This window comes from Oncorhynchus mykiss, chromosome Y (genome assembly GCF_013265735.2).
Source record: "Oncorhynchus mykiss isolate Arlee chromosome Y, USDA_OmykA_1.1, whole genome shotgun sequence".
NCBI lineage: Eukaryota > Metazoa > Chordata > Actinopteri > Salmoniformes > Salmonidae > Oncorhynchus > Oncorhynchus mykiss.
Window position 1 is genome coordinate 22053097 of NC_048593.1, and position 25084 is coordinate 22078180.

General features: G+C 40.0%; 1 protein-coding gene across 2 annotated transcripts in view; it reads right to left on the reverse strand.

The window, feature by feature from the left end:
- Nucleotides 1-25084, reverse strand: part of LOC110509815 (astrotactin-2) — a 457880-nt gene that overhangs the window by 173470 nt on the left and 259326 nt on the right. The window contains exons 1-3 of one of the 2 annotated variants that reach the window (XM_036967228.1): nt 3261-3593; nt 1935-2101; nt 1178-1366 (exon numbers count right to left, since the gene is read on the reverse strand). In XM_036967228.1, coding sequence (XP_036823123.1) covers nt 1178-1366; nt 1935-2080 — 335 coding nt within the window. In that variant the 5' untranslated portion in view covers nt 2081-2101; nt 3261-3593. Of the gene's footprint in view, nt 1-1177; nt 1367-1934; nt 2102-3260; nt 3594-25084 lie in introns of those variants that run through there. The other variant, XM_036967227.1, reaches the window with a different exon arrangement.

The following is a 25084-nucleotide window of genomic DNA, read 5'->3' on the forward strand; positions in this document are numbered from 1 at the left end:
TATAGAGAGAAATAGTCCTATAATTCCTATAATAACTACAGCCTAAAACTTCTTACCTGGGAATATTGAATACTCATGTTAAAAGGAATCACCAGCTTTCATATGTTCTCATGTTCTGAGCAAGGAACTTAAACGTTAGCTTTCTTACATGGCACATATTGCATTTTTACTTTCTTCTCCAACACTTTGTTTTTGCATTATTTAAACCAAATTGAACATGTTTCATTATTTATTTGAGGCTAAATTGATTTTATTGATGTATTATATTTTTTGTTAAACTAAAAGTGTTCATTCAGTATTGTTATAATTGTCATTATTACAAATACATTTTTAAAAATTAAATAGGCCGATTAATAGGTATTGGCTTTTTTTGGTCCTCCAATAATCGGTATCAGTATCGGCGTTGGAAAATCATAATCGGTCGACCTCTAACGTGTGTGTATGAATTCCTGCCTCGTTGTCTTGGATTATGGCAGCGTCCCCCTGCAGCCTAACATTTGTCTTTGTTATCAGCCAGACACTGGAGCTTTGAGAGGGCTGACAGTGTTGTCTGTCACAGCACTGGGGGATTCCTCCCCAGCCAGCTGCACTGTGAGAGCTGCTGATACACATAAGATGTTCCACTGTGTAGATATCTCACTCACCAGCACTGATAAAAGGAAACACTGCTTTTTCATGATGTTGACACGTCCTCTGAGATTTCTCTCTGGAATAGTCCCGAGAATTCAAACCGCCAAGTTCTCATTAAGACTATTTTTGTGAGCAGGGATTGATGAGAACTAAAGTCCCAGAATCCAACTTGGATGCATTGGTTTTGTAAATATGTCTTCTGACTTTAACCATACAAGAGAATAAAAAACTAACAAAAAGGGTCCGTAGAGTTACTTTACCACACAAACCAGTCTGTTTCTGTTTGAGCCTTGTCTTTGTCATGCAACCCAAGCTAAAAACCAAGTGGTAGAAATGCAGGTAAAAATAGTCCCAACACATTCACCAAGTGGCTGCACAGTTGGCATAACCCTCTTGGGAAAGCTCCTGCTACCTAACTACTGTACATCCCAACAGCCAGAGCCACATGAAATAAAGTACAGCACAGCAGTGATATGACTTGGATTACATCCCCCGTGGTACACAGCAGTGATATGGAGGACATATATTCCTCTGGGGGAGAACTTACCGGAAGGTCATCTGGAAGACCTGTCCCAGGTTTACTTGCTGACTCTTGTTGTTGTATCCATGCAGCATCTCCCCAAACAGGGTGTCATTGAAGCGGACATCCTGTCTCTGGCACTTTGGCCCCTCACAGTTCTCTTTCTGGAGAACACATGAGCGTCCGTCTGACCCAAGCTTGTACTCCTGCACACACCTGAGTGGGGAGGGGAATTCAGGTGGCAATAGACATGCATAAAAACATAGTGTATACATTTAGGCACTGTACACACGGTAATACATGCACACACATGCCCGCATACACACACACACACACACAGTAGAGAAAGTGTACCCAACTCATAGAAATAATAGATTGCAGAAGAATGTATGATTTAGCGGTCTAATATTTCAAATGAAAGCCCTTGTGTAAGCAGCACAAACATTTAAACCCGGACTTGTCTGCATTAAAGACAAACTGTCGTTGGAGTTGCACATTCAGCATTTTCTACTTCAGAAATGGCTGAGATGCACAAACCTAATGCTAATGAAACGCACAGAGACACACAGGCAGTCTCATGAATTAGCCTATAGTAGAATACCATATCCGCGTTCTATACTGTACTCTGCCAAAGCAGAGGTGAAAATGAGGATCAATCCCACAGTTGAGATATGTGGATGTGCAACAGTTGTTTCTAACAGTTGTTTTGGCCATCTGTGTAGGTAAAAGGCTCTAGCTCCGTTTTACCCTTTTACTGTTCAATTCCGATCACTGACTGACTCACCCACAGAACATGAGGACGTTGCTGGAGGTGGGGTCGTCTGGTAGGGGCACCAGCTGTTGGAGACACAGCTGCTCACAGCCACCGTTGAAGCCATCCGTGCAGTCTGTGCCCTTTGAGTAGTCATAGCAACCCATGCCGTCCTTCATTGGCCGCAGCCCGTCGGGACACTGGAGGGGCAAGAGAGAGACACAGTAGTGGGAGAGAGACAGACAGAGAGAATAAGTAGGGGTCAACAAATGTATGCAGATCAGGACCCAGGAGACAGACAGAGCAATGGTCTGCTCCAATTAACAACAAAGAACTCCATCTCCCAGAGTTCTCCTCTAGAGTCAGTGGGGATCTGATGAAGGAGGGATGCAAACTGGTGAGGGTCCAAACTGGTTGGCCCCCCCACTGAAACATGCACAAAATAACTACTAGGGGAAATGCTGGTTTTAACTAATTAAAACAACAAAGAACATCTACATGATCAGTCTTTGTGTGTAAAATAAAAAGTGGCTAATGTGAACCTAACTCACAGCTAAAAAATGTAAAGAAAGCAATCCAATGTTATCTGTTGCCTTGACTTTACTGCGAATGGCACTCAAGTCGAGAAAAAAACAATACACTAATATTGCAGTTAGCCACGACAGCCTTTATAATAGAACGCTTGTGACCACACACATATAAATATTGCACTTGGGGTAGAAATAGAATGAAACAAACAGACATTGTATTTTTGCTCTATTATAGTGGCCACTATAGACATCGATCAAGTGCACTGCACATTATTACATTGTACACTTTCTGCCTGTGGACATCTGTTCTACAATGTGCCAGCAACAGTGAGAAAGAGGGAAAGTGTGTGTGTGTGGTGTTCCTTTCACCTCTATAGTGGCATCCAGCTTAAGCCAGGCCCAGTTCCAACTACACTTCATTCCTAAATCCACTTGCAAGCAAAGACTCATTTTCACCTAATTCTCTCATTCTGAAAATTAACCACATAACGTCACTGTAGAGGGAAAACATTAGTTAACAGATAGTGGTTAACTTGTTAGCTAGTTAACATTTCACACAGATTGCCAGGGTTCAGTAAGCAACTAACGCGTTATAACTTGAGGTAACAGCAAGGCGTCATATACCAGTTAATACTATAGTGAATTGGACTAACGTTAGCTCATCTGATGTTGTCTGACTTTATTAGCCAGCTAATTTTCAGACCATAAACTCAATTATTTGATCACATGAGTTGGCTAATGTTGCTCAACATTTCTCTGGCTAGCTAAAGGAGAATAAGATACATCTAACAAGATACTTAACAATGCTCCACCACACTTTCTCCCTCACCTCAAACTTTCCAAATGCCAGTTGTTTTTTTGGTTACAGCTCATGAAGTCCGCTTCATCACCTTCTCACCCCGGTCTCCGTGGTCAGCCTTCTCACCTAACCTTACCTTTTCATTATCGTTCAGGGGACGCGCTGCTGTAACTGCCAAGCTGCCTTTCCGGAGAACTAGTAACTGGTTGTCTCTTCTTTCTTCGGTCGCTTGCTGCTCTGCATTCTGTTGTAATGTAAACGATTGGTTGAGCCTTGGATACAACCAGTATTGCGCCAAATGCGCATCACTCGATCGCTTACAGCTAGTAGTGATCCAACACCCACCACCAAACTTTTCTCATCGGATCTACACGAATCACGAAGATCACCTATTTTGGATTCAAAACGACGAATTTAGCCGAAAGCCGACTTGTTTGCATCCCTGATGAAGTGTTGTTTGGCAAATCAGGGAAAGCAGTCAGAGCAGAGCTCTCCAAATTCCAAATTAGTCTCAACCACATGCTTAAATTTCACCCGAGACTCACTCGGAAAAGGCATATTATTTACAGCGCAAGTACGCAGTAAAGTCCATACAGCTCCTCCAAAAACCTTTCAAATGAGCAAACGGTTGTATTTAGACATCTTTTTTTATTTTATTTATGGCCTGATAAAAAGAGACTTATTTATAATGACTTGAGGCCTATGGTGTGTGTTTACTTTAGATTAGTAGACTGATCTGAAAGCTCTGCTGGAGCAGAGTACAGTTTATGGAGTTAGTGTTGTGATAACCTGACAGTGTTGCTATCACACAGTGGTAGTACCAGACAGTCCCTGATGTTTTAGTGATACAATGACTGCACAATCCAACTGCTCAAAAGCTTTCAGAAGTAAATTAATCCTAAGTGTAGTAGTCGTTTCAGACAAGTTTTAATTCACTGCCAATTGCACCTCTTTATAGTGTAGGCCTACACTATAAACATGATGTGGCCATTACATTACAAAAACCAATGCAACAATAGGTTTTGCCTGCTATCTTATGTGAAGTTGGCAGGACCACCATCCTTTCATGTAATCCAAAACCAATCTGATCCAACACCTACTGCACACAATCACAAATACAAATCGTTTTCAAATCTTCAACAACACACTGAATGTATGTATTACCACATGCAAACCCCCCAAATCCCTCTTATTTGATGAAAATCTAAACAACCCGGTGACATCTCTGCTCTGTGATCGTAGTGGCTGCTGTTGTTGTTAGGACATATCTGGGGTTTATCTTATGTGGATGACGGGCAGCCATAACAGGAGAGTGATGTTGATGTCCGACATAATACCAGCTGACAGACATTTCTATCCTGATGGATGGCCAGATGTCCCAGAGGCCATAGTGGCACCCCAGGGGATTGTGGGGTAGCATACAGAGTGTGACATTGCCCTTTCACCGACATCTCAAGGCTGCTAAGTGGACGACGGTCTAAACATATGAGGAAGTACCATAGATGCATAGGTTGACCAGCTCTAGTAAAAATGGGCATTTTACATTTGATTTTAGTATAGAGCATTGCTATGTCATGTAACTCAATTTCAGAGAGTGAGACATTTTTGAACCACTACTTTTCCCAGGAAGTGGACTTGATCTTTCTGGTGAACCCTTTTCGGTTGTTAGTATTGTGGTTATTACTCATACATACCGGCCATGATACATAGTATGTAGTGATAGACTTGTAATGTAGATAAAATAGCCCTGTAGCTGTGGTGTGTTCCTGTGATAACGAGACTATACTGTAGAATGACAACACACACACACACACACACACACACAATCCACTGCAGCTAAACCAATCAATACTGCACTGCTCCCATGGGTGTCTGTCATCCACAGTGTCAATCTGGATCTTTACCGTTAGAACTTGTCATAATGGCGTCTGTACAATAATAGATTCCACAAAAGATCATACAGGCTTCTTGATGTTATCATTGGCCACATGGGTCTGATCAGAATTTATAATGACCAGGGGAGAATAAATTAAGTACTCAGACGGAGTAGAAATATATGGAGGGGGAGCGGGAGGGAAAGAGAGATGGGGAATAGGGAGAGCTGTAGAGCCTTGGAAGTGCTGTTTTACGAGCCTGTTAGGCTGCGATATTGATCAGCGTTGGAGATGGTGTCGGGGAGGCAGATTAAGAAAACAAATAAAACACAGTGAAACAATTACCCAGCACTCCAAAAGGGCAACAGTAAACGCCCAATGGCCGGTCCATAAATGAAGGCACAGTGTTATATTCTTATCTATCAATAGCCTAATATGGGGACTTAGAGAACACAAACACATACACACACCTCAGAGGCTAAATTCACCACCTCATGTGACTGGAAGCTATTAGTTATAAGTTTGTTCTAATCACCTTTCAACACCCCAAGTTTTAATCAGTTTCTGTGCAATTTACTGAGATCCTTTTCCTTAATGACTGGGGGCTCGGCTGACATACACATTCAAATGTTCCATTTTTGTAATTAATCTTAGCGCCTGGCATATCTATTCAGTGGATGAGGTAATAGTCAAGGAGGCGATTGCAGTCGTTGACCCCCATGTGTCATACACCAGAGACCGCCATATGGTGAGAAATGGGCTGGATGGAAAAACAGGGAATTAGCAATGATGGGGGAGAAAGTGGAAATACAGAAGAGAACTAGTGGGTTGATAAGTAATTCATATGTAGTAGGGTTTTTAAGTAACACATACACCAGGTAGAATACACTTTGAGAACGATACATGGTAAATCATATCGTCTGGTGATAGATGTCCAAATGTGTATCTATCTGACAGCTTGATTCGATTTGGAGCTGACAGAGATGTATGCCCATAGCTTTGTTATTTCTCCTATGGATCGGAAATTAGAGTGATGGAACAGCTTTATTCCACGAGTGCCAAAACACCGAGGACTGACGATCCCCTCAGAGAAATATGGAGTCTCTTGCAGCTGTTACGTTGTCCATTTTAATTCCTCCTATGCTTAATCTTCAAAGTGAAATGACACCGCTGTGTTTGATATTAATAATACATTCATATATTTTCAATGACCCCAAAGTCGCTTTATTGAAGAAACTAAACAAAAAACAGAGATTAAAACAAGTCCAGGCCAGAATAACAGCAGGGAGAAATCTAAACATGAAACAAAGAGAAGGGAAAAGAGTGTGATCTGTCACTGTACATTATGAGTGAGCGAGCAGATGATGTGTGTGTGAGGTGGGGTGGGGGTGGCGGGGGGGGGGGGGGGGGGGGCTAGGTGGTAGGCCAAGGTGTGGCTTTAGGAGGGACTGAAATATGGAGGGAGGAAGTTCCCGAGCCTTGGAACAACCTGTAAGGTTTCTTAATTAAAAAAAACTGCTGAGACTTTTTCTGAAATTAAATATTAACTGGATTTGTCCATGACTTGTCTTCAAATTTTAAAGAACAAATGGTCAAGTACCAATGCCTCACACACAACTCACAGACTCACAGAACAGAGAGCAAAAGGACAAGAAGAGATAAAGTGTGGCTAGAGCTCAATTCAATAAGACACATTGTTATTCTCCCTCCATCTAAACTAGTCCCTACATTTTAACTTGTTCTACATCTTCTTTTCAATAGTGAGCCAACAAAGAACAGGAAAGAGCAGGTGCTCATAATGTTTTGTACAGTCAGTGTACTGTCCAAAGCAATATGTTTAACGTCAAATCACAAAATCACAGTATCCAATTGCAATACATATCGTATCAGCACCACAGTGTGTGATAATATCATTTCGTGAAGTCCCTGGCAATTCCCAGCCCTAATATCTAACTCAGCAAAGCTCTGCCAGTCAGGAAAAGTCTCTGGATTTAATACTTTTCCCACCGGTTTAATGTGCAGACGGGCTGTGACTGAGCCAAATTGAATTGCTCCTCTTTTTTAACCCTGACACGATCTTATCAGTGAAGACATAAAACACAGTGGATGGCGGATCTGCCTTGACTCCTAGATTATACTGTGATTATGACATCAAACAAAAGCACTGATTCAATTGTCCCTCTTACTGCATGCAACGCCTGAATAGTCTGCTTTTACATAGACAGAGGTGGTATTGCTGTTATTTCAAGGAACAGGGAAGGGTGTATTATGTGTGTGGACTTCTTTTTTCAAAAGCCTGATATTTACGGTAATAGAAAGTTCAATTGTGACAATGCAGTACCTTATTGTATTCAAAATGGTTGAAAATATTTTGTTTTGAACGGCTCCACTACTAATCCAAGCAAAAATAATAGGCCTTTTGGCCTATTATGGAGTTATGGCAACTATACATCACAATGATCGACTTTCAGACAATACACTTCAACTTGAAAAACTGTAATAAAAGTCGGCCTAAAGGCTTATCTCTGCCCTTCGTGCCCAGCGAACACCAATATGTGGGTCTTCCAGACAGGAGAGAACATGACCTAAGTTAATATTAAGGACATCACCCAGAATCAAAGTCTGTTTGTCATGGAGCATGACTTTGTTTGGAATTCAATCAATGTCTGGAGGTTACCAAAAACTGTGGCTTAACGTTCAGTTTCAAACACAAGTGCATTTTCTTAAAGCAGGAGCAATGCTATTTTCAGACAGTGGGGGTTTGATTTAATTCCAGCCTCAGTGACATTGCAGAAAGGACTAATGTAAACGCTTCACGCAGACTGTCTCCCCTAAAAAGCGTTCCCCCTGGTACTATAAACGACACGGTCGATCCCCCCGTTTAACCACCATAACCACAGTGAAATGAGGAGCGAATTATGAAAAGGCCTTTGAAGGAAATTCTAACTATTGAAATGTATGGTAGTGAGTTGAGCTGTTCAGTGGGACAGGAAAAGTGGTGATGTGCATATTTCCAGAACGCTGGACCACAGGGACAAGCGGTGATAGGGGGATGAGAAAAAATACACAGCTCATGGTGAGGGGGAGGTGCAATGTTTTCCCCCAGACGTCTCTTCAATATAATACTAAGTAGGGCAACAGAGCACAGATTTGCTACTTGCTCAGAACTAATTATTTAAATCTTGACTTCCAAAGTGTGCTCCACATTGTAATGGTGTGATATATAAATGGGAAAAGTGCTTAGCAATACATAAAGAGCAAACCAAGGCTTGTGTATGATTTCCAAAAATAATTTGACAGCCAAATAAAAGTCTAAGATGGAGTCTGAAATCAATGACGCATCAGTGCCATACTGCATCCCAAACAATATTCCAGAAGACATCCCAAAAGGAAAAGGGAAATGATGAGGGATATGCCGATAAAATTATGCCATCTGCTCTTTCCTTGACTACACCCATTAATAAGAAGATGGATACTTTATCTGTAGCTACAATGAATGGAGTAGAACTATCTCAGGAGAATAATTCAGCTGGAACAGGTGAACTTCTGCCAACACAACCACAGAGTTGACAGAGCCACATGAACTTCTCCTGGCTTCCCCAGCGAGACTATTGAGCACATCAGGAGTGTGTAGGTGGAGGTGTGTGTGTGCACTTCAGCACAGATCAATGTGTGCTTGCTTGGAGCGAGCTTCACAGATTTAAAGGTTAGCTTGGCCTTTTGACTGTGTCAGGGCTGGCACTCTACTGACTCCCACCCCCAGGCAGGCACTCACACCTGTCTGTCAGAAGGGGAGAAGTCTGCCTTAACTCAGTCTTAAACTGTGACAGAACAGCACTTAAGTTACGTGCCTCTGTGATTTTTATTATGTTCTATTGTGTGTTTATGTGTAACATCAGCTAAACATGCACTAAAGGCAATGCAGTTACAGCGATGGCTCCACATAATATTTTTGTGTCTCAGATTATCTGTGTATTGAGTGGGGGGAGGACATTGATGCTGCATACATATTTGTAAAATGGTTTTGTTTTGGCCTAATGTAGAGAGACCTAGTTGACTCCTCTTACATGCAGATGCTTCCAGTAAATGTCCTATATAAATCAGAACCCGCATTTCCCTCGTTTACAGGGAACAATAAAAGGAAAGAAAAACATGAACGATGACTTCAAAACCTCTGCATGGACCTCTGCATGGATTTATTTCCATAATGCATGAAATAGGTCTCCAGAGTTCTAGACAGGGTAAAGAAATGAGTCACTTAATGGAATTTAAGCACCAGCGTGGCGGGCAACACCATTGTGTGTCTAGCTCCATTCTGACATGGGGTGTTGCAAAGCAGAACTAAAAGAATCAAAGAGAAAATAATACTGCCACAACTCTGACCCTCTGAGACATGCGGTGCAGGGGGAGGTTTTTATCCGTCGCACATGTGCATTAATCACGTAGGCACAGGCAGGGAGCTTTCTCCAACAGTGTTTATTCAGAATACCAATTAATAGCGCATTTCCATTTCCTGGAAGTACAAACAAGTGGCGGGGTAACTAACACCCTCCTAGCTGGAGACTCACGGCCTGAAGTCCAGACTCAGGATGAGAGGAAATTGAAAAAGACGGCCGTGTTACTGTTTCTTAATTTTTTTCTTTCTTCCTTCTCTTTTTTAGTTTTTACTTCAGAGGTTGAACACAGCTCTCCGGGCCTTTGATAAAGCTGTGTTTGCATTTCAATGAGCTGTGTTGGGCAGCATTAGTCACATCAATGCTGGTGTCTATCATCTTTGCAAATCAACCCTTTGCTATGGAGTTTGTTAGAAGTCAGTTTGAATGCTGACAGTGGAGGGGAGAGAGAGAGGCAGCAGTCTGTGGAAACTTTTAATAAGATTGTCCGCTGGTCCACACATATACCCTGGGGCTCCATGTGGGCTAGTCTGGGACAACACAATCTTATTAGTCCTGCTTCATTTATACTTCATTCACAGCTGGACTCAGTCTTCACTGACATATCAGCAAAAATTAATATTTTATTTTGGGCTATCTGAATTTTAAACATAATCGCTGTATGCAATCAGAGCTTCACAACCAGGCTACTGAGACTGTGTACTTTATGGAAGAAGCTATCTGACATGGTTGTGTCCTACAGGGGTATGGAGCATGATTAATTTATTCAATAAATATGTGCAAGTACTTACAAGGAAATCAAATGGCCTTGAGAGTGATTGGTAGCTTTTCTTTGCTACAGTAAAACATATAGTTATTGCTGGATTTTATAACTATTCATTTTTTTCCACTATTGATTGCAGGCTCCTTGTCTTTGTGGCAACACAAAGCAGAAATCAAATAGCAGCCTATTTCCTAGAAAGTGGGAGGATAATTAGCTTCCAGCGTGAGCAGCAGTTGAAACGACCAGCGTAACCTTTGAACCTTGTTATTTATTCTCATCAATAAGACTGCCACCTTTACAGCACCTCAAAGGGCATGCTTAGAATATATTTACAATTTTAGCTGAAACAGTTAGATATCCTTTAAGGGGACCAATCAGCTTTATTGGGGAGACATTTTATTTTTATTCTGTTGGTAATAAACAAGGATTTATGTTCTTTCTAATCTAAGAAAGACATGAACATCAAATCCTTTTAAACTCAACATTAATCTCTATCAAACTCATTGATGTGCAAATGAAGACAGGAATATTGAGTAAGACCAATATGTCTCTGTTATAGAGCAGTTTAATCTAAATCGATATAGCAGGATGAGGCGAAATACAGAAGGCAATGCTCAAGGTTTTGTGTGAATTGGTAAGGTTACGACTCACTTTGGAAGAATAAGCTGCAGTTCTCAAAATCATCACACTCCTCCTACACACGACAGATTAAAAGTCTGGAACATCTTGACAACAACATGCTACCTTTTTATTTAGAGCAAACAAGTTGCTAAATCCACTTAAATCAGTGTAGATGAAGAGGAGGAGACCGGTTAAAGAAGGAATTTTAAGCCTTGAGACAATTGAAACATGGATTGTGGACGTGTGCCATTCAGAGGGTGAATGGGCAAGACAAAAATATGTTAGTGCCTTTGAACAGGGTATGGTAGTAGGTGCCAGACACTATAAGTGCAGTGAGGCAATGGGATCACATAGCAAACTTGCTTGAATAATTGATTTTAACAAGCTAGCAACAAATTAGCGAGGTGGAACAACAGCCATTCAGCAACATTTCGAATGCGATCTGAATTTTCTAACAACATGATGTTTTGTAGACAAAGCACTCCAATCACTCAAAGGCTACTAAAGGAACCAAAGCCGGATGCCAAGAAAAATAGTGTTTTTTAAATAATTTCTTGGAAGTAAACAAACGTCTGCTTGGCATGCATGTTAATTGCAAATATATATATATACAACCTCACCCTCGATGTCAGTAAGACCAAGGAGTTGATTATGGACTACATCGATGGGGCTGCAGTGGAGCTAAATCACTAAGGACTTAAAATTGTACACACGGCGCGCATCTTCCCCCTCAGGAGGTTGAACAAGTTTGGCATTGGCCCTCAAATCCTCAAAAAGTTATACAGCTTCACCATTGATAGCATTTTGATTGGCTGCATCACTGCTTGGTATTGCAATAGCACTGCCCTCGATCGTGGGTGCTACAGAAGGTGGTGTGGACAGCCCAGTATATCACTGGAGCCAAGCTCTCTGCCATCCAGTACCTCTATATGAGGCGGTGTGAAAGTCCAGAAAATCGTTAGACTGTTCTCTGCTTCCACACAGCAAGCGGTACAGGTGCATCAGGTCTGACACCAACAGGCTCCGGAACAGCTTCTATCCCCCAAGCCATAATACTGCTAAATAGCTAACAAAATGCCTACACTGACTATCTGAGTTGACCCTTTCATTTTTGCACAGTCTTTAAAAACATTCACAGGACTCTACACACTCACGCACACTGACACTACAACACACACATAACATTCACACACATTTATACTTACTCTACACACACACACACTCAAATACAATCTTCATTTACACTGCTGCTACTCCGTTTATCATATATCCTGATGCCTAGGCACCTTACCCCTATACATATCTACCTCTATCACTTCAGTATCCCTGCACATTGTAAATGTGGTACTGGAGCTGACCCTGCATTTACATTACATGACCAAAAGTATGTGGACACCTGCTCGTCGAACATCTCATTCCAAAATCATGGGCATTAATATGGAGTTGGTACACCTTTGCTGCTATAACAGCCTCCACTCTCCTGGGAAGGCTTTCCACTAGGTGTTGGAACATTGCTGTGGGGACTTGCTTCCATTCAGCCACAAGAGCATTAGTGAGACCGGGCACTAATGGTGGGTGATTAGGCCGAGCTCGACAAACCATTTCAGTATGGACCTTGCTTTGTGCTCGTCTAGAATGTTGTTGTATGCTGTAGCATTAATATTTACCTTCACTGGAATTAAGGTGTCTATCCCAAACCATGAAGGACAGCCCCAGACCATTATTCCTCCTCCACCAAACTTTACAGTTGGTACTATGCATTGTGGCAGGTAGCATTCTCCTGGCATCCGTCTAATGCAGATTCATCCGTCGGACTGCCAGATGGTGATTCATCTCTCTGGAGAACGCATTTCCACTGCTCCAGAGTCCAATGACGGTGAGCTTAACACCACTCCAGCCAATGCTTGGCATTGCGCATGGTGATCTTAGGCTTGTGTGCGGCTGCTCGGCCACGGAAACCCATTTCATGAAGCTCCCGATGAACAGTTCTTGTGCAGATGTTGCAACAGACAGACAATTTTTACAATCTATACTCTTCAGCACTCGATGGTCCCATTCTGTAAGCTTATGCAGCTTACCGCTTTGCGGCAGAGGCGCTGTTGCTCCTAGACATTTCCACTTCAATATTACAGGACTTACAGTTTACCAGGGCAGCTCTAGCAGTGCAGAAATTTGATGAACTGACTTATTGGAAAGGTGGCATCCTATGACGGTGCCACGTTGAAAGTCACTGAGCTCTTCATTAAGGCCATTCTACTACAAATGTCTGTATATGGAGATTGCATGGCTGTGAGCTCAATTTTACACATCTGTCAGCAACGGGAGTGGCTAAAATAGCTGAATCCACTAATTTGAAGGGTTGTCCACATACCTTTGTATATATAGTGTAGCTTCTTACTTTCTTGTGTTTTTCTTATTTCTTATTTTTATTTATTTGTTCTACATTGATATTGATCACTGCATTGCTATGTTTAGAGCTTTCAAGAAAGGCATTTCACTGTACTTGTGCACGTGACATTAAAACTTGACACATGAAACTAAAGGGACCAGGGAAAGATCAATCATATTTATTACAATTATAATTTGATCACAAATTTGGCCCATTGCAGGGTATTTGAATCAGACAGTAGCAGAATGTAAGGCAAATTAGACAATGGCAGAGAGTTCTAGCTTGATTAATTATGTTAAATGAAGCGGGCTCATCAGGTCTCAACCTCCTTTCGTCCTACCCTTCCGTCACCTCCCCTGTTTTTGTTATTATTTGAGTGTGTGTGTGTGTGTGTGTCTTTCAAAGCCACCTACTATAGCTTTCCCCACCCTGACCCCTTCAAATTTGCCCTTTTAAGAGGTTTACCTATCTGCCTCTCATCCACTCTTTCAGTGATAACAGCTTAGACAGAGAGGGGGAGTATACACTTAAAATGATTAGTTTTCACAAAAACAGCCCAAACATGATTGTTTTAGCAATCACCTAAGTAATTTGGAGATGACAAGGACTCCCAATGAATTCTTAGAATGTTGTATTATGGGTTGTAAAATTACCTATAACTATAATAACATAATACAGTAAAATAAGATCATGGTCTCTCTTGAAAAAATGTATTTTATCTCAACGAGACTAACCTGGACAGATAAAAGTTAAATAAATATAAAAAGTTAATAAATGCCTACTGTATTTAAACAACAATTACATAGCTTGATTCTAGGCAGAGATACCTATTGCATCTTACTTTACTTAGTCACCCACACAATGTGCTTTATTTGTTGTCAATCAAAACTATTTTCCTTTACTTTTATTCCAATTGTCCTCGTCTCTGATTGTAATGTCACCTCTGAAGTAAATGTTAAATCTGTCTTCATATTCATGAAAACCATATGGCATTAGACAAGTTATGTCAAAATAATACCCCCTTCTGTTACCTATGATGGATGAACTAGTGCCTTTGCTCTTTGAAGAAAATGCCATAGTTTAATCCCATAAAATATAAAGCCATAATTCAATGTCAACGGAAAATATTAAATGAAAAGCTAGCCCCACTTTTGAGTGGATAATCAGACATTGAGGACAATGTCTTTCTTAGTGGAGTTGAATTGTAGCACACATCCCACTTTGAATGTTTGGATGAAAATCGGTAAATTGGGAAAAGAGTGATACAATTGAAAAAAACAACACATGGGAGTATCAAAAGTAAACATTTACCGTGGTAGTACAATGAAAAAAAATGCCATGGTACTATCATGTTTTTTTGGTCACAACCATGGCATTATTCTCCTGCAAAAACACATTATTTTGCAACGAAGGTCTACTGTAACCTCAACATCACTCTGAGATTCTTTTTTTTTTTTTACTTTGAGTTTCACTTACTTAGCTAGCAAATGCAGCTAGATAGTTTAGCCTGCTGAAACACCCTGCTCAAACGAGGGCACCAGCAAGATGGCAGTCCGTGCAGATGCATTTTTTTGGTAGCTGAAGGAATTTTTGGATTTACTCACCAAAATGACACTTTGGTCATTTCTAAGGTCATAAAACCATGTATGAATATGGTTTAGTTTGTTTAATAACCTCTCTTGGGTAGGGGGCAGTATTTTGAATTTTGGATGAATGAGGTGCCCAATGTAAACGGCCTATTACTCAGGCACAGAAGCTAAGATGTGCATATGCATGGTAGTATTGGATAGAAAACACTCTAATGTTTCTAAAACTGTTCAAATAATGTCTGTGTGTATAACAGAACTGATATGGCAGGGCACAACCTGAGGAAAATCCATCCAGGAAGTGGGATATTTTTGATGTGGGTACTTTTCTATTCAATGCCTATAGAGTATCTGTTGGGTTAGGATCTAGATTGCAGTTCCTATGGCTTCCACTAGATGTCAACAGTCTTTAGACATTGTTTCAGTCTTGTATTCTGAAAAACGAGGAAGAATGAGACCTTTCTTTCAGTGGACTGTAGAAAGAAGCAGAGCTCGTTTGCGTGCGTGACCGATTGCGCGGCGTTTGTTGTTTTTCCTTTCTATTGAAGACGCTATTGTCCGGTTGAAATATTATCAGTTATTTAGACAATAGACAACCTGAGGATTAATTATAAACATTGTTTGACATGTTTTGACAAACTTTACCGGTACTATTAGGATGTTTTCGTCGGCATATCGTGACCGCCTTTAAGCCAGTGGATTACTGAACAAAACGCGCCAACAAAATTGAGTTTTTGGGACATAAAGAGGGACTTTATCGAACAAAACAAACATTTATTGTGTAACATGGACTTGTGACTGCAAACATATGAAGATCATCAAAGGTAAGTGATTAATTTTATCGCTATTTCTGACTTTTGTAATTCCTTTACTTGATTGTAAAATGTTTGTATGCTTTTGTAAGCGGGGCGCTGTCCTCAGACAATTTCCTGGTATGCTTTCGCCGTAAAGCCGTTTTGAAATATGACACAGCGGCTGAAATAACCAGAAGTTAATCTTTAAGCTGATGTATAACACTTGTATTTTTATGAATGCTTAATTTGACTATTTCTGTATTTTGAATTTGGCGCACTGCAATTTCACCGGATGTTGGCCAGGTGGGATGCTACCGTCCCACCTGCCCATAAGAAGTTTTAACAAAGTAATTGATTACTTTCTGCAAGTTATTCACCTCTAAAACTATTAAGTTAGCAACAACACTAGATAGCCAGATCAGCTAGCTAGCTCAAAAACTAGCTTGTCTACATGGAAACGGAGAAATAATCAGATGGACAATTAATAGCAGAAGATGGTATGGTTTTGGGTACTCCTCTTCAGAATGTAATTGTGGGGAGAAATACTGATATGGGGGATGAAAATTTGGTGAGCACAGACCACAATGCTCTCAACTTGTGCTCATCCAGTCCCCAGCTCAGGCTGTTACCTTACGACCCCGGCACTCCAGTCAAGCCCCAGGGGGAAAAGATGAGAGGGCAAGAGGGTATGTCACTTCTTGACATGCAAAACAATACTGTGATGCTTTTGACAGCAAAAATAGAGAAAAGGGAAAATTGCTTGGAGGACATGGTTAGGGAGAATACGATTAAAATTGAGGCCATAAAAAAAATGGGTTAACTTTATATATGGAGAAGTGAAAACCCTCAAAAGTGACATGAAGAAAGTGGAGGTTATCTGACAGGAAAATGAAAAGAAGGTGGCTGAACTCGAGCAAAAGGTGAATGAGGCAGAGAGATACCAGCGCAGGTGGAACCTGAAGCTCCATGGAATTCCAGAGCAGGTGGGTGAGGACATCAAATGCAGAGTTGTTGACATCTGTGGAGCTGTCATTCCCTAGTCAAAAGCCAAACTTCAAAAGCCAAACATCAGGAAAATGTGGACACCGTTCATTGTTTGGGAAGACTCAAGGATCAAGAGGAGACTGAGGACAACCATCATCCAGTTCACCAACAGATCTACACTGAATCTTCTATGGAGGTAAGCAAAGAACTGTGAGTTGCTAATCAAGCAAAAATGGAGGTTCACAGAGGATCTGACCTCAGAGGACAAAGTGACACGAGAGAAACTGTGGCCGATGGTGGCTGCAGCTCGAAAGGCAGGGAAAACTTTTTTTTTGTCAGTGCAAGAGTGATCATCCATGAGAAAGAAATGCAGCCGAATCAGAACATTTGAGAGAGAGCCAGAGTCTAACTCGGACAGGACTGGTAGGCCTAATAACTGCCTAATTTCCAGGTGAAAAGCAGCCTTTTATTGTGAAGAATTTACACACACACTTTAACGAGAAAAGGCTGACCTGAAAACTGGTAAACTATGGGTGACTAACTGCTTATTGTAAGGTCAACACAATGTCTCCCCCTTCTGGGAGTAAGAATAATTTGGTTAATTTATGACCAGTATTTCTCAAATCAAATCAAATTGTATTGGTCACATACACATCGTTAGCAGATGTTAATGAGAGTGGATTGAAGGTGGTGCAGTTGCCGTACCAGGCTGTGATGCAGTCGGACAGGACGCTCTCGATTATGATTCTGTAAAAGTTTCAGGGTTTTGTGTGACAAGCCACATTTCTTCAGGCTCCTGAGGTTGAAGATGCGCTGTTGCGCCTTCTTCACCACACTGGCTGTGTGGGTGGATCATTTTACTTTGTCTGTGATGTATACGCCGAGGAACTTAACTTTCCACCTTCTCCACTGCTGTCCGTTCAATGTGGATAGGGGGGTGCTCCCTCATCTCCTTTGTTTTGTTGACGTTTAGTGAGAGGTTGTTTTCCTGACATCACACTCTGAGTGCCCTCACCTCCTCCCTGTAGGCTGTATAGTCGTTGTTGGTAATCAAGCCCACTACTGTTGTGTGGTCTGCAAACTTGATGATTGAGTTGGAGGCATGCATGGCCACGCAGTCGTGGCTGAACAGGGAGTACAGGAGGGGGCTGAGCACACACTCTTGTGGGGCCCCAGTGTTGAGGGTCAGCGAAGTGGAGATGTTGTTTCCTACCGTCACCACTTCTGGGGGTGGTCCGTCAGAAAGTCCAGGACCTAATTGCACAGGGCGGGGTTGAGACCCAGGGCCTCCAGCTTGATGATGAGCTTGGAGGGTACTATGGTGTTGAATGCTGAGCTGTAGTCAATGAACAGCATTCTTACATAGATATTATTTTTTGTCTAGATGGGACAGGGCAGTGTGCAGTGTGATGGCGATTGCATCATCTGTGGACCTGTTGGGGCGGTATGCAAACTGAAGTGGGTCTTGGGTGGCCGGTAAGGTGGAAGTGATATGACCCTTGACTAGCCTCTCAAAGCACTTCATGATGACAGAAGTAAGTGCTCCGAGGCGGTAGTCATTTAGTTCAGTTATCTTTGCCTTCTTGGGTACAGGAACAATGGTAGCCATCTTGAAGCATGTAGGGACAACAGACTGGGATAGGGAGCGATTGAATATGTCCGTAAACACACCAGCCAACTGGTCTGCGCATACTCTGAGGACGCGGCTAGGAATGCCGTCTGGGCCAGCAGCCCTGCGAGGGTTAACACGTTTAAATGTTTTACTCACGTCAGCCACTGAGAAGGGGCGAGCCGTGACGGTGGCCGTGACGGTGGCCCGGTTTATTCCCTTAGCAGGCAAAGGTGTTTAGTTTGTCTGGAAGCGTGACGTCGGTGTCCGTGCCGTGGTTGGTTTTCTTTTTGTAGTCTGTAATGTCCTGTAGACCCTGGCACTTACGTCTCGTGTCTGAGCTGTTGAATTGCGACTCCACCTTGTCCCTGTGCCGACATTTTGCTTTTTTGATTGCCTTGCCGCGGGAATAACTACACTGTTTATATTCGGCCATATTTCTAGACCTCTTTCCATGGTTTCATAGACCGTAAGAGTTTGTTCTTAAGTAACTTGCCTAGTTAAATAAAGGTTCAATAGAAAATATGTATATGGATGTTGGTTAATTTGAACAGTGAATTGGTCTTGGATTATTCAATATTTGGACATCTAAATATCCTGATAAAAAGGACTTCACTTGGAGTAACAAGAACATATCCCAGACAGTCATGAATTAACTTATGGTTGATTATTTATTCATCAGACAACACTGTTGTCAAGGTATCAATTGAACCATCAATTCTTACTGATCACATTTATATTCTTATCTTTAAATATGAATGGCTCTGAAGTTAATAAACCAAATCAAAGTTATTGGAAACTCAATAGTAGACAGTTGGAAGATGATGATGATTTCAAGATGGATGCCAAATATATTATACAATAAAAGTGGAGGAAAGCCCAAATATTTAAGTCTTATGGGAAATATTGGGAATTAAATAAGTATGAAATAAGACAAACAACCATAAAGAGAGGTAAATAAATTGCTGAACTTAAAAGATTGAAAGGAAGATAAACATGTTAAGGAAATACTTTAATCTCTATGGAGGACCTTGTTGAAGAAGGAAACGGTCAGTTATTTTCTTTAAGAACTAGAAATGGGGCGAATATATGAAGAGAGAACAAAAAGGGCTTTCGTAAGATCAAGAAGGAGATGGCTTGAGGAAGGTGAAAATTCATAAGCTTAATATAGATGTCAAAGAAAATGAAAACCCCAAAGATATTTCAAAATATGTTTCAGAATTCTATGGTGATCTTTACACCAGTAATGCCTGTCCTACTAGTGACATACCTGCCTTTCTAGACTCTTTCAAAGACTATGCAAAATTCATAGTTGAAGACTTCCAAGTCTTGTGAGGAATGTATTTCTATTTATGCATTTTTTTTAAATGTAGGGGAGGTCCTGCCTGTTTCTTTGACACAAGGCCTCATTTCTGTAATCCCCAAACCAAACAAAGATCCTATGATGTTAGAGAATTGGACACCAATCACATTAATGAACAATGTTGGAAAGCTACATTCATCTATATTTGCAGAAAGACGTAAAAAAGCTCTTGAGCAAATCATTGATGATACCCAGTCTGGTTTTATGAAGGGCAGACATATGTGTAATAATATTTGACTAGTACTGGACTTGATAGACTACAATGAGCACATTATGGAAGATAGCTTTATTTTATTTGTTGACTTTTACAAGGCTTTTGATACAGCTGAACTTTATTTAATTTTTGAGACTTTCAATTATCCCATGGAACTTCACAGAGATTCTACATTTGACGGTGAATGAAATAAGGATGCCCAATTTCTCCTTTCTTATTTTTATTGGTCACACAAGTTATGGCACTTCATATCAATAAGGATATTTTTAGGGGTATTCAGATAGAAGATAGAGGTAAAATGTTCACAATTGGCTGAAGACACCACCATTTTTTAAAAAGATCATAATGAAGTCAGGAAAGCTATTGAGTGTATTAATGCCTTCTCACATATACATGTATGTGGTTTATCTCTGAATATTAGGAAACTTGAATTATTTGCATTGAAAAGATGTGATGTAAAATATGTGATCACATATCTTGGTATTAAAGTTAGCAAAGATCATAAAGAAAGGGCCAATTTAAATGTATCTCCTATTGTAGAGAAAATTGGAAAGAGATTTAACTTGTAGTTATTAAGAGATCTTTCTTTATCTGGACGTGTACTTTTGTCAAAATCTGAAGGTCTGTCCAGATTAGTTCATATCTCCCTTACCTTGGATGTTCCTCTGTCAGTAACTAAAATGGTTGATACTAAATTATTTAACTTCCTATGGAGGAATAAACCTCATTATTTAAGAAAAGTGGTCATATGTAGCACCCAAAGTGAGGGAGGGTTGAATGCTCTGGATTTTAAAACATTTAAGATCAAATGGATACAAAACTACTTAAGAAATATGGATTGCATTTGGAATATAATCCCTAATTTAATATTCCAACAGATTGGTGGTCTAGAATTCTCACTCAAATGCAACTTTGAAGTGGGTAAGATTCCTATTAAGCTTGCTAACTTTCATAAACAAGTACATCTAACATGGAACCTCATGTACAAACATACTTTTCCCCACCTAGATATACAATCTGGAATAATAAAGACATAAAATACAAAAACAAGGCTTTGTTTTTCCAGAACTGGTTTGACAACAGCATTATATGAGTTAAACAATTATTGAATAATGATAGACATTATATATGTATATACATGTAGATATGATTGTCCAGAATTCATGAGAACACACAATGTTACATTCACTCCTGAGGAGTTTCAAATAGTTGTTAGGGCTGTACTTAAAGGTGCTATTCTTCTTTTAGGAGAATATAACAGTACTCCAAGTGCAACTGTTGAGGATTTTGTAGCCTCAACACAGCTAGTAGGAATTGACATTTTAAACAATAAATGTAATAACATGTATATAATAAAACTATTTCAAGATGTTACTATTCCCTCTGCTAGAATATACTGGAATGCAGCCCTAGGACAAGTGAACTGGAACAAAGTGTTGTTGTTGTCTGGTAAATATTGTATATCTAATAAGGTGAAAGAAGTATCATACACACTCATTCATAGAATCCACCCTGTAAATACCTTTATAAAGGTCTTTATAAAGGTTAAATAAATAATTTATTTTTATTTTTATTATACACAGATTCAAAATAACTATTGATAACAAATGTGTATTTTGTGGTTGTGACCCAGAAACTATTGAGCATTTATTTTGGTACTGTTCTTATGTCAGAAGATTTTTGAGTGAGTTAGAAGACTTTATTTTAAAAGAAACAACTATTAATGTTAATTTGAGAGAACTGATATCTTTTGTTTTGATCCAAATGATATGGACCCTGATTTAACTTTCATTGTTAATTTGTTTATTTTTCATGGCAGATTCTTTATCCATAAAATGAAGTGGACAGAGAACAAACCCCTCTACTTTTGTTAAAGATAATGTAAATATAATTTTGAAATGATCAGTAAGTGTAAAAAACAAAAAAGCACTACGTACCATACAACTTTTTGACAACTTGAAAATGTATCTCGATATGCCATTTCCTTGTCTGTTAGCTTTATGTACTCCTGTTTGTATGTTTCCGTGTTTGTATTTGTTTTGTTCATAATAATAAAACAATGATAGTAATAAAAAAAGAGAATAATTAATGATAATAATATTAATTAAACCCCCTGCTCAAACAGAGGGATGCTATGTTAGCTAGCTGGCTATGACTTCCCAACACAACACTGGAACTCTTCTAAGTCAAGGTAAGGTTTTGGTATTACTCATTTATTGCCACCGGGATCTGCCGGTGTAACTGCTTACTGACTGTACACTAACGTTATTGCATGATTGTAAAACGGGGATAAACATACTTGAATTTGTCCAATATAAACTCTCGTTTCCAAATGTTGGACTAATGATTACACCCTATATCAGATAGATAGATACAGGCAAGAGTGTGCAAGGTGGTATTGAATGTCCATGTGTCACTGTCTCTCACCCTGTGTGCATCTACATTCATAGATTGTCGCAACCTCATGATGAGTTTAAGGAACGTTTGAGTATCATGTAGTAGCCTAAACATATTACTTGTACATTGAACTGGGTGAATGGAATATGAATGAGTCATCCAATATGCTGTAAAAGAAATAAGGCCATACTCATGAAAAAAAAAAATGTAATGGCCCTGAGCATCACTGGAGTGTATATGGTGTGTGTACAGTCTACATAGTCAAATGAGTTTGTGTAATACAACATTGACTTCTTGCTCTGCAATGGCAAAGTGTAGGCCTACTCTTCCCAAAAAATATTTCAGTTTTGAAACTGCCGTAAAAGTGCAGTAACTGCAGTTCACTGTGGTATTTGGTACACAGTAATTGCAGAATAACTTTTTTTTATTTATTTTTTTATTTATTTATTTAACATTTTTTTTATTTATTTTTTCATAAAAATAGTGAACCCTCTTAAACCTTGGGACCTGGATAGGGTATGGTGAGAAGAATGAAGGGAGTCTTACACCTTGATAAGATTTAAAATAATTTGTTTATCATCTGGTGCTTCTCCCTTCAATACATTTTTCAGTTGTCTCTCTCATTCAACTGACTAGGCTACTCTTATACATTTCTATATAGCCAACACACTAAAAAACTATTTGTGAAAAGGTATTAATAATCATCTTATCTCATAAATACATTTTCATCTTGTCATTCTCAACATATCCCTAACAACAGCAAATTACAATGCCTCCCTTTGTTTACACTCTGCCTGTCCTCTGTCGCCATGACTACAACAGCCTAGCTTGACTGGAGCTAATGCTAGCCGAAGCTAACTTCTATGTTAACAGACTTTTATAAATTATTTAAACTATCAAAACGTCAACAAAAAATAATAATAATATCATTACACTCCGCTAAACTTTGTGTTCCATATCCTATGTTTTTAAACTCGCTCACTTTGAAGCTAAGGTATTTATTTAAGGCATTATACTGCAACCACGGTAATGTACAATTAATTAAGATGGTACCATATGATACATTTGGATACCATGTATCATACTTGTGCATTACCATGGTATAATGTATAATGCAGGTTAAAACAATGGTATTTCCATGATCCACATCTATACCACGGTATAGCAACATGGTTTAAATGAAAGTATCATAGTAGTACCATGGTATACATTTAAGTATCATAGTATAAATGAAATACCATAGCAGTATCACAATACAAATGTTGTCTTCATGAGAATAATTTACTGTACCATCATAACTCAATTGATGTATCTGTATGAGATTCATGATCTGTTCCTTAATAATCAACATTAAGTATTTGAGCGATATGGTTATCTAAAGATTCATGTTAAAGCTGGGATCCAGCACCACTGGCCGCCCCAGACGCATTTGAAATTATATTGGTTTGAGGAAATTAGCATCCAACATCGTGGTAAAAAATAATCGTAGTACATACTCTGCTGTTTTATCGCACATGCAATGATGTGTTATGCTATATCTATTAATTTGAGGTTTCAACCACAGGAGCTTAATTCAAGTGGTTTTATCTAATGCACTCATGACAAATCTCACCTTCCACGATTAAAAAAGCAAAGAGCAAGCACGATATCACCATCTATATATCTAAAGTTCCTGAGCCACTAAAGATGCCTTTTTCCTCCAGCATGGCATAATTGTTATGATACCGTGCATTCTGAAAGTATTCAGATCCCTTGACTTTTTCCACATTTTGTTACATTCCAGCCTTACTCTAAAATGAATTAAATAATTGTTTCCCTCATCAATCTACACAAAATACCCCATAATGACAAAGCAAAAACAAGAGAATTTTTTGAGAATTTTTTGCAAAAATATAAAAATAATGAATTGAAAAAACAAATTTACATAAGTATTCAGACCCTTTACTCAGTACTTTGTTGAAGCACATTTGGCAGCGATTACAGCATCGAGTCTTCTTGGGTATGACGTTACAAGCTTGGGACACCTATATTGTCTGTAGAGCTCCGAGACAGGATTGTGTCGAGGCACAGATTATTCTCTGCAGATCCTCTCAAGCTCTGTTTTCAGGTCTCTCCAGATATGTTACATTGGTTTCAAGTCCGGGCTCGTGCTTGGTCACTCAAGGACATTCAGAGACTTGTCCCAAAGACACTCCTGAGTTGTCTTGGCTGTGTGCTTAGGGTCGTTGTCCCTAAGCACACAGTCTGAGGTCCAGTCTGAGGTCCTGAGCGCTCTGGTGCATGTATTTATCAAAGATCTATCTGTACTTTGAGCCGTTCATTTTTTCCTCGATCCTGACTAGTTTCCCATTCCCTGCCACTGAAAAACATCCCCACAGCATGATGCTGCCACCACCATGGTTCACCGTAAGGATGGTGCAAGGTTTCATCCAGATGTGATGCATGGCATTCAGGACAAAAAGTTATATATTGGTTTCATCAGACCAGAGAATCTTGTTTCTCATGGCCTGAGAGTCCTTTAGGTGACTTCTGGCAAACTCCAAGCGGGTTTTCGTGCCTTTTGCTGAAGAGTGGCTTCTGCCTGGCCACTCTACCATAAAGGCCTAATTGGTGGAGTGCTGCAGAGATGGTTGTCCTTCTGGAAGGTTTTCCCATCTCCACAGAGAAACTCTAAAGCTCTGTCAGAGTGACCATCGGGTTCTTGGTCACCCCCTGAACAAGGCCCTCCTCCCCCGATTGCTCAGTTAGGCCGGGTGGCCTGCTCTAGGAAGAGTCTTGGTGGTTCCAAACTTCTTCCATTTAAGAATGATGGAGGCCACTGTGTTCTTGGGGACTGTCAACACTGCAAACATGTTTTGGTACCCTT